The sequence below is a fragment of the Nicotiana sylvestris genome, chromosome 6, assembly GCF_000393655.2.
Source record: "Nicotiana sylvestris chromosome 6, ASM39365v2, whole genome shotgun sequence".
NCBI lineage: Eukaryota > Viridiplantae > Streptophyta > Magnoliopsida > Solanales > Solanaceae > Nicotiana > Nicotiana sylvestris.
In genome coordinates this window covers 55,135,281-55,146,946 of record NC_091062.1, presented here as the reverse complement: position 1 = coordinate 55,146,946, position 11,666 = coordinate 55,135,281, and the positions used below count along the sequence as shown (strand labels likewise).

At 37.1% G+C, this 11,666-nt stretch overlaps 1 protein-coding gene across 1 annotated transcript; it reads right to left on the bottom strand.

Moving 5' to 3' along the window:
• Nucleotides 1-3,293: 3,293 nt before the first annotated feature.
• Nucleotides 3,294-4,182, bottom strand: LOC104241441 (agamous-like MADS-box protein AGL90). Its single transcript, XM_009796390.2, has one exon. The coding sequence runs from the start codon at nucleotides 4,161-4,163 to the stop codon at nucleotides 3,438-3,440; it is 726 nt and encodes a 241-aa protein (XP_009794692.1). The 5' UTR covers nucleotides 4,164-4,182; the 3' UTR covers nucleotides 3,294-3,437.
• Between the last annotated feature and the right edge of the window lie 7,484 nt (nucleotides 4,183-11,666).

Here is an 11,666-nt window from a genome sequence, read left to right as displayed (position 1 = left end):
ATATCTGGCTCCCGAATCTTCAACTGATGGTAACCTGAGCACAAGTCAATCTTAGAAAACACTCGTGCGCCCTGAAGCTGGTCAAACAGATCATCAATACGAGGCAAAGGATAACGATTATTCACTATAACCTTGTTCAACTGGCGATAATCAATACACATACACATAGAACCATCCTTTTTCTTCACAAACAAGACAGGAGCACCCCAAGGTGATAAACTGGGCCAAATAAAACCCTTATCAAGCAATTCTTGTAACTGATCCTTCAACTCCTTCAACTCAAGAGGAGCCATATGGTACGAAGGAATAGAATTGGGCTGAGTGCTCAGCAACAGATCAATGCCAAAATCAATATCTCTATCAGGCGGCATGCCCGGAAGATCAGTTGGAAACACATCGGGAAAATCCCGTACTACTGGGACTGAATCAACCGAAGGGGTATCAATACTGACATCTCTCACATAAGCTAAATACGCATCACACCCCTTCTCAACCATACGCCGAGCTTTAAGGAAAGAAATAACTCTATTCGCAGATGCAGGGCCGCTTCTGTGGTGAAGCTCCCGCTTCTGCGGTCCCTGCTAGCTTCTTCCTTTTCCGCTTCTGCGATCTCTCTGCCGCTTCTGCAGCTCTGTACCTGCGGAACCCAAACGCAGGTGCGGTTATTACAGATATCAGCAACTTCAGCTACTACAAACCACTTCCAATTCTTCCGTCAACCATCCGAAATCATCCCGAGGCCCCCGGGACCTCAACCAAAAGCACAAACAAGTCTAATACGCTTTCAAGAACACGGATTCAAGAACTCCAAAAACTCCAAAACAACATCGAAACAACGAATCAACCACGGATTCAAGAACTCCAAAACTCTAAAAATACGCTTTCGATCAAAAAGTCTATCAAACCTCGTCTGAATGACCTGAAATCTTGCACACATGTCACATTCAACACTACGAAACTACTTCAACTTCCAAAATTCCATTGCGACCCTCAGATCAAAATCTCACTATCGAACCAGAAACTTCAAAAACTTGACTTTCAGCATTCCAAGCCTAAATTAGCTACGAACCTCCAAAACATGATCCGATCACGCCCCTAAGCCCGAAATCACCCAATGGAGCTAACAGAACCATCATATTTCCATTCCGAGGTAGTCTTCACGCTGTTCTGACTATGGTGAAATTTCCAACACTTAAGCTCTCATTTAGGGACTAAGTGTCCCAAAACTCTCCGAAACTCAAACCCAAATATCCCGGCAATCGAAATAGCAGAAATACACATAGGGAAAGCAGTTAATAGGGGATTGGGGCATAAATTCTTAAGATGACCGGCCAGGTCGTCACACCTAGTTTCATGTTAGGCGCCATCATGACCGGGCTGGTTTTGGGCTGACTCCACACCATCACAAATGCGACCCCCTGTATGCGAACGTGATGCTCCTTACCCTAGCTCTCTAAGAACTCCAAAATTAATCTACAAGATGATGCACCTCCCGTGATCGCGAAGCTCATAAGCGACACCAAAAATTAATAACGCAAAACTCAAACGAAATGGTCAGAAACCATCTTGAAATAAACCCGAGCGCCACAGAACCTTATCCAATCATTCCAACATGTCCAAATACCTTATCTACTTTTACCAAGGCTCGAAACACCAAAAATAACAATAAAATAGAGAATCCAAGATCAATCCTTATCTTAACTATCAAACATTCAAACTTTGCTGAACTCGTCCTAATCACACTTAGGCATTTTAGATTACAACCAAATTTTGCACACAAGTTCTAATAAATATAAAGAACCTATCCAAGGTCTCAAAACTATAATAGGAGTCCGACAACACCGAAGTCAACGCCCAGTTAGACCTATGAACTCTCTAATCTTTCAAATTGTAAAATTTCGGCAAATAGAGTCAAAACCTTCTAGGAATATCCAAATTGAAGTCCGAACATACGCCAAAGTATAGAATCACCATATGAACCTATCAAAACCATCAAATCCTAATTCCGAGGTCGTTTACTTAAAAGTCAAACCTTGGTCAACTCTTCCAACTTAAAGCTTCAAAATTGAGATTCACTCTTTCAAATCAATTCCGAACCTCTCGAACATCGAAACCAATCATACACGGAAGTCATAATGCATTATATGTAGCTAGTCAAATTCTCAATTCGTCGAATGGGATGCTAAAACTAAAACAACTAGTCGGGTTATTACAGTACTAGTTTGTAGCCTTCTTTGGCTCGCAAAATATTTTTTTTAATCGTTACTAGAGCACTTTGAGGCATAAAAACTTATAAAATTTTATGGAGCTTTAAATGCAAGACTGGACTATGAAACTCAATTAGACATGAATTAAAAAAATTAAAAGATACTAAACCTAATAAATTAAACATTACTAATTATAATCTTTGTTTAATTCCAATAGAGACTTACTGGCATTGACTAATCCAGATCCGCGCCAGATAGATCAACTAAGGGGAATAAAGTGCTCCTTACTAATAACTTCTCTATTTTAAGGCTCAAATACTAGACCTTTAATTAAGTTTGAAGAAATTTCGACCAACTCACCATATCTCTTGGTTGTAGTGGTGTTAAGTCTTCAGATTCAAATGACAATAGGATATCCAAAGTAGATTTTTGAGTGGATAATATTGATCTCATCCGACTCCGAAAAAATTTAAGTGAAAAATATAATTGACTAAAATGTTGTTATGATCTCATTAGTACAAGCGTTCTTAACCTGAGATATAGATAAACTAATGAATTTCGCCGTATGAAAGCAACACTCTAACCGCTGAGTCAATTAGGTAAATATTTGACAAGTCACCCTATAAGAGAAAGCCACCCAATCAAAGTTGCTCCTTATATACAAAGGGTGTGAAGCGCTAAGAAAGAAAAAGAGTTATCACTATACGAAATGAAGCAAATCAATTCTTAGATTCTGTTGAATTGTATCGACTTTATTAAAGATTTACAATGAACAATTTACCTTATAAAACCAGACAACTATTTCTCTATTCGTTTCACATATAACTTAATGTACATATAAATCGGTATCATTCTTTTAGATTTTAACATTAAACATGGAGTACCTTTTGTGTCAAATAAAATAAGTTTCTAATTGAAGGCAAAAAAATGACTAGAAATAAAGATTCAACATATTCCAAAGTTTTACACAAATAACATGATTGACTGAACAACATTAGTTTAATTTTTCAACAAAACGGAATAATCTTCATATATAATTGAAATAAAAAGGACAATAACATGACAACAATAATAATTGTTCCTCAATCCCAAACAAATTGAGATCGGCTATATGAAAGCTTACTTCTAAAATAACATGAATGAATAGAAAATTGCAACAGATTAAGACAACCACTATGAAAAAAGCAACATGAAAAAACAATGATTGAGCAACATAAGTATTACATTATATCAATTGAGGTCCTTAGGATTTCCATCATCTCCAGCATTGTTGTCATTGCCTTCCTCTGGTGCAGGCTCTGTGCCAAACTCATCTGTACCAAACTCATTTTGGTTAGCAGCCATATTCTCAACAAACCACGGATCATTAATCAAATCTTCCATTAAACTTGTTGCTGGGGAGACATCTTGCAAATCAATAGTTTGATTAGCAACATTTTCGCTCACGGGCTTGAAATCAGAGGGACGATATGGACATTCAGACGGTTGAATGACTTGTTTCTTTCTTTCATTAAGTTTATCCATCTTAGCAGCAGACAACTTTAAGAGACCTTTAAGTTGTCTAGCATCAAGTTCATTAATATTCTTCCCCTCCACAAGTTGATTGAAGAGGATATCCATTTCCTTCCCCTCATTCATTTTCTCAACTTTGCTAATTTTTTCTTCTTGCTCATTAACTTTTTCTAAAAGATATGTTTCATGTTTAACTAACTTCTTAAGCCTCTCAGCCTCAGAAAAACTTAAATACCTCATTAATATTTCCTTAGCCTGACCTATAGATGGATAAGCAATAGGTTGAATTTCTCCTTCACTAAAAATAATTATAGCAACTTCTACATCACATAAAATAGAAAACTCTTCTGCTTTCTTAAACAAACTTGCTGCTCTTTTTTTAAGGATGGAGTTTCTCACACTTTCACTACAGATTCTAGTATGCCTAAGCTTCTTTCTAGCCATATTTGACACCCAAACCTAAAATAACCCTTACTTTTGGAGTAGAGTATATGATTGAGTACCAACTTATGAAGGTGTGTGGCTTTTATAGATGGCTAACAAGAATTGTTAATGTAGTCAAATTAGAAAATTTTATGTTGATTGAGCTAATTTGGAAATTTAAAGTAAACTATTAAATGTGAGCTGATTTTAAAGAATTTGCTTTACTTTAATTTGGTAAAATTTTAAATAAACTGATTAAAAGTAATATGATTTTAAGGAAATTGCTTTACTTTAAATTGGTAAAATCTAAAATGAGCTGATTCTAAAGAAATTGTTTTAAAAATTCGTAAATCACTGAAATTCAAATTGAAATTTGAAAAGTCATACTCCTTGTATATGTTATTGGAGTTATAGGAAGATCATATGATTAACTTGTGAAACGGGTGCATTTGGTAGAAAATGTATTCCATGTAAAGTAAGTCCTATGAAAAATGTTACTTATATACTTAGAAAATATTTTTGGATCATGTTTTAGAATTTATCTTTTTAAAAAAGTTTTAGATATGTAGTAATCGCACAAGATGTAGGAATATCTATGAATATTGCATATTGGTCATAATATTTTTTAATTAAGGTAACGACATAGCATTGAGAGATGCCATTATCGCCTATTTGATTAAAAATATTTTTCCCATTTCACAATTTAAGTTAACCGAACACCAAAAAAACAATATGGTTCACGTGAAAAATATTTTCCAATATGCTAAACGCATATACCTCTGGTATATTATGATTAATATCTAGCTGGTGCACCAAATTTGCCGATACTTTTAAGTGATATTTCAAATATTATTGTGGAGAGAACAAAAAACAATTAAATTTATTTCGTTTTCTTTTCTCAAATCAATTTGCTAATTATTTTCTTAATTAAGCATTTAAGGTAATCATGTAAGGCTAATATGATAAATTTGGTAATCACATTACCAGTTTAGACTCCTAAAGCAATATGTAGGCCAATAGGCTAATATTTTCATTTTTTACCATTCATAATCATATAACTATGACTTTTCTATATTTGATAGAGGAACTTACAACTCATTTTGCCTGTCAGTCTAAAAGACTATGAGTAATCAGGTTGAGCTTAGCACAACTCTCCATCCTTGAAAGATGGTCAACAAGTGGACTATTCAGATCCTCGAAGACATGTTGAGTATTTGTAAATTTGACTTTGAGGTTATTGGGATAAACAATTGTCTTTAGTAGAATTTGCATATAGTAATAACTGCTTTCTCCATTTTAATTTATGTGGCATAGTTTGAATCAACACGGAGTTAGAAAAACAAATAAAAATATTTAAAATTTGTGATATTAAATATGTCAAAGCATTTGTGTGGCTGTAAATTTTTTGAAACTTAAAGATGATATAACGTCTGTATGGTTATAATAACTTCTTACTAAAGGATAAACAATTGTCTTTAGTAGAATTTGCATATAGTATTAACTGCTTTCTCCATTTTAATTTATATGGCATAGTTTGAATCAACACGGAGTTAAAAAAAGAAATAAAAATAATTAAAATTTGTGATTTTAAATATGTCAAAGCATTTGTGTGACTGTAAAATTTTTGAAACTTAAAGATGATATAACGTTTGTATGGTTATAATAACTTATTACTAAAGGTAAAAATAGAAGCATAAAGATTATTATTTTTAAATTTAAAAGTGTGTCATTCTTTTTGGAATAGACTAAAATATCCGATGAGTCAATTCTCAATGTGATGCATTCGGGAAATTGGACGAAGATCTGCCCAAACTTAGTCTAGTCCTATTAAAGATGGGCGCGAATCAAGCCACTCTTATAGATAAATGTAACGACCCGACCGGTAGGTTTGAGAGATGTGGGCCCGTTCCCCCATTTACTGCTCATTTTGTGCCATACAGTTGTTATGTGACTTTCCGGGGGTAGTTGGTTCGGGTGCGGAGAGATTTTGGAATATATTGAGACACTTAGTCTCAAAGTTAAAAGCTTAAGTTGAAATGATTAACCGGATGTTGACTTATGAGTGAAGGACTTCGCAATGGAGTTTTGATGGTTCTGTTAGCTCTGTTGGGTGATTTTATACTTAGGAGCCTGTTTGGATTATGATCTGGAGGTCCGTAGTGGAATTAGGCTTGAAATGACGAAAGTTTAAAAATTGGAAGTTTGACCGAGAGTGGACTTTGCGGCTACTTGGCTCGGATTGGGGTTCCAAGAGTTGGAGTAGGTCCGTAGTATTATTTGTGACTTATATGAAAATTTTTGGGTCAATCGGACGTGACTTGATTGGTTTCGGCATCAAATGTGGAAAATAGAAGTTCAAAGTTCATTAGGCTTGAATCTATGTGCAATTTGTGATTTTGGCGTTGTTTGATATGATTTGAGGGCTCGACTAAGTTCATATGATATTTTGGGACTTGATGGTATGTTTGGTTAAGGTCTCGGGTGCCTCGGGTGAGTTTCAGATGGTTAATGAATCGATTTTTGACTTGGTGTTGTGGCTAAAGATTTTTTGGTGTCTGCATCTGCTTTCCTTATACGTGATCATGTGGACAGGTCCACGATCGCGTAGACTTATTGGGGCAGTGGTGATTTTTGACCTATGCGTTCGCGAGTTATGGTACGCACTCGCGTAGGTTTGTCTAAGAAGTGCATCACCAACGCGCGGGCATTGCCGCATTCGCAAAGAGGTGAAGAGGCAACTGGTTCTCAGGAATTTGCTCTTCGCGGTCGCGTGAGGAGGATGCGATCGCATAGGTTTAGGGAAGCAATGTTTCGTGTTCGCGTGAGTACTTATGCGTTTGCATAGACTTGGATTTACTAGGTAACTGAGTTGTGCTTCGCGATCGCGTGGATATTTCCGCGATCGCGATTAAGGATCACTGGGCAAAACATGAATATTTCAAAAACGAGTGTTTGAGTTCATAATACAAAATTAATTTTGGGAGCTCTGTGGGAGGCGATTCTTGGAGAGATTTTCATGCAGGCGATTGGGGTAAGTGATTCTTACCTAGTTTTAGTTAATTTCTATGTTTATGCCTTTCATTTCATCATTAAATTAGTGATTTGGGGTGAAATATTGGGGGGGGGGGAGGGAATGAAGGAAAGTTCTTAGGCCAAATTTTTAGGTTTTGATCGAGATTTTGGTATCGGAATTGAGTAATTATGGTATGGTTGGACTCGTGGTTAAATGGGTATTCGAATTTTGTGACTTTTACTAGATTCCGAGACGTGGCTCGGGGGCCAACCTTTGAGTTTCCTTTTTGACTTTTGATTAAGAGCTTAGTATTTTCTTATAGAATTGATTCCTTTAGCTCGAGTTGATTGTATCAAATTATTTGTGACTAGTTTCAAGGCATTTGGAAGCCGTTTCGCGAGGCAAGGGCGTGTTGGAGTAGAGATTTGCATGGTCTGAGGTAAGTAACACTTCTAAACTTGGCCCTGAGGGTACGAAACCCCGAATTATATATTATATGATTGGTGTTGATGTGACACACATTCTAAGTGATGGGCGTGCGGGCAGGCACGGTAAGAACTGGCACTTGGTCAGTTCCATGGAACTATATAGCTGATTTATATTGTTGTTACCCGTGTTTTCATCATGTGATAAAGTAATTGAGCTGCCAATCATGCTAGAAATCATGTTCAGGCTATATGCTGGTACTGTTGGGACCCATGGTGGCCGTTCTTTGTTGTTGACTTATTGATTAAATTGAAATTTCATACTCAGTCATATTTATTCAGTGCATATCATATCTCCGTCTTTGTTGTGATTTATTGATACATCATATCATCATTTTTGGATAGTTTCATGACATTGTGAGCCCGAAAGACTAGAGAGATTGATGACTGAGTGAGGCCGAGCGCCTGATTGTGAGTGATATTTATGGTATCGGGCTGCACGCCGCGCTTGTTTTATTGATTTATGTCTGGATCTGGCTTATTATAACGCTTGGGCTGAAGGAGCCCCTCAGGAGTCTGTACACACCCCCAATGAGCGTAGTTGATTTATATTGCGGGATGGATCTTCCTTGCACATGGATCTTTCCCGAATCATTTTAATTCGAGGATGGATCCTCCCCTGGGCTACATTGGCCTTATACAGTACTGAGTGACTGACTGTCAGTTGATGTATATATATCTAGGATAGATCTTTCTTGGGCTGGATTGGCCATATATAATACTGAGTGATTGAGTATTATGAGAGCGCGAGTACACGAGGCTTTCAACATGGTGCATCACATACAACATGTGCATTGGCATGTACTTATAGAGAGGTTATATTCCTCATATCATTCAAATTGATCTCTCTTGCTTGTACTGAGTTTAATTGTTGAACTTGAAAGCATGCCCACATTTCTATACTGTTATTTCTATATTTAACGGTACCTGCTGAATTTGTAACTACTTTCAATCCAAAGGTTATATTTGTTACTTATTGAGTTGGTTGTACTTACGCTACACCCTACACCTCACGTGCAGATCCAGGTGCTTCCGGTCACGGCAGTTGCTTGGCATTCACATACCTTGACTCTTCTCCTGTATCTTTCATTTTATGTTTCAGTTTTGTTTTCTAGACGGTGTACTAGACTATATATTTATATAGATGCTCATGTACTCGTTGACGCCCAGGTTTTGGGAGAATTTTGTATTGAGTTATTATTTCCTATTCTGTTTTAAAAGGTTTTCCTTAAATTGAACTGTTTCCATGTCTTTTAAAGCTTTAGAGTGTTGGAAATGTCTGTGTAGTCGGTTACCTAGTACTATGATAGGCGTCATCACAATGAGTTGGTTTTGGGTCATGAAAATAGATAGGATAGGAAGGAAGTATAGAACGTATCACTAAAACACCCCTAGAGGATGGGTAAGGCTAAGCATAGTGAGAAGTGTTTCCCATGAAAATGATTTTTCCCATACAAAGTTTATGAATAAGTGATTGTCTAATAATGAGCAAGGAATATCTGTCTTTCTGCTAAAGAGGATAGATTTAACACATAATTCATTAGATACTTTTTATGAATGTCAACTAAGTATTCTAAGTAAATTGCTCCCAGTTTGCTCTAGCTTTAGCGCGTACCCACCATTTCTCCTAAGAGGAAAGTAAATCTTTCTGATTCATGTATGGTCCTTCCTCAATCGGGACCACAGTATATGGATGACTTTGTCATTTAATTCATTCTATTTTATATCCATCGATTTCTATTTCATTCCATCTTGTAGAAAGAGTGGTTAAACAATCAGACTAGAAAGGCACAAATGGGTTGACAACCTTACTCGCCATTGAAACACAAGCTGGAGATAAAGTCGAGAGAAAGAATGTAACATAACATTACCTCTGGAGTACAACCCGATGCCTTCTTTTCATAAACCCTACTCATGCATTCTTCAATCCCATATTTACTACTTAGTCGAGCCTTTAACTACTTCTATATCTTAGAATCAAAGGCATTTTTTTTGTAAATTTACTAATAAGATAGCTTGGTATCCACAAATAAAGAATTATGATCCTTTTTGTTTACTGTGCGCGGTGAAATGTGGGAGGCCGATTTCTTTTTGACAAATGCTTCGAAGGGTGATCCTGGAAGCCTGGGATCTCAAGCCAGTTACTTCCCTCAATATCGGCTGGTGCCCTACTAAGGATAATATTGACCAAAGTCCTGACAAATGCAGGAATCTCCCGAGGAATGCACCCGGGGTCGATCAGGTCTATTCTAGCGGTTCGACATCAGCCCGCGCGTGCGTCATAAAGCTAGTCGGTTGTCACATCTCATTTCTTTTATCATGCAACGTATATTGCACTAAGTTTAGGCTCCCATTTCTATAAAAGGGGAGTCACTAACACCTTGTAAAGCAGAGCTCCAACTATTCTACTCAAGTACAATAATATCTCTCTCTCTTTCTTCTCTCTAACTCGCTTGCCCTCACTGGCTCAAGGCCTATTTAGCATTTATTACCTTCTTACTTGTTCTTTATTTATCTCTTGGTATTGGCCATATAGATCTTTGTTTGATCATAATCTAACTGTTACCCCATTCCCGACTATCCCCGATACCTCGAGCTCGACCCTGACATCGACCACGAGGTCCCCCATCGACCAGTCTTACATCCGGGCAGCAGGTTTCTCGGTTCGTCCAATCCCCCGTTTTAGCCCGTATCCCCATAGTAAAATGCGCCCGGACAATAAGCCTTCAGGTTTCATTATTGCCCCGTTCCTAGCTTGCATTTCATCATTAAACTTCATTCTTTTAGCATCAACTGCTCTAATAACTAGCTCAAGAATAGATCACGTATTTTTAGAATCCCATTTACAAATTTAATTATTGTTACCATTTTCACGGTAAACATTTACATAAGAATTTGGGTGGGTATAAGGTATATAACAAAATGGCTTACTTTGTTTGATCTTCCTCTTTCCTTCGGCCCATGTTTCAAAGCTAGCAAAAAGTTCGAGCCTTCGGGATCTCTCTTGAATGGTGTCAGTCAGCCTGACTCTTCTGTTGATGCTGATATTGATGCTTTACCTGTCTCCAATATCATTCGCTCTCAAACCTAACCTGTGGTGGATCTCGAAAGATAAAGTCAAAATGCAATATCCTTTGCCCCATACTTTGAGATGCTCCTCCCTACTGATCAAGGAGCGAGGCTGCTCGGGCCGAAATGGAATGTTTTCGCGTGTTTCCAACTCAAAAGTCTTCTTCAGATGAGAAACGTAAACCCTTTCACTAAGAATCTCCCCTTGTGGGCAAAACATGAACCCGCAAATATGATCTCTCTTCACAAGAATATAATCAATAGAATAGCCATGGTCCGCATGCACTTCTTTCTATCTCTTTGTACCCTTGTGATTGATCTTATGATTGTAATGAATGTGGAGCCATTGTCAAGCATATCGAAAAGAATGTAGTTCATTCAAGGTTCAAAAAAATTAGTTAGATGCACCTCTTTCAATTGATATTCACTTGATGCGATGCTCTCCTCTCTAGCCCATAATCTATAGGAAACATCTGCAATAGACATCTTCAAAAAACTTGTTGAAGTTACACATTCCCATTTTCTATTTGGTGCAAAGTCAATAGTAATAGGGCCTTTAAGTTGGACTTTCCAACTATATACAAGTGTAGCGAAGTCACCTTCATTCTCAATTCCTATTGCAACATATAGAGGTATCATAATAGAGTCAAAATCACGATTAGAGTCATTCTGAATAATAAAAATAATCCAATCTCTTTTTTCCTGATTAAGGGGGAAAGATGGTCGAAAGGGATTTCAAGGATTAGTCAAATTCACCAAAGGAGGGAAATTTTCTCGATCCTTTGGTAAACCGAATTGAGCTCTGAAACGTGAGAAAGAAGTTCTTTAGGGTGAGTAGTTTAAAAGGATCAAAGAATAATAAAAGGTACCCTAGCTGGATAGATAAGACACTAAGAAGGCTTAGGCCGAGGGGAAAAAGTGGAATTTGGAAGTGTTGTTGACTTAACATTCAAGTTT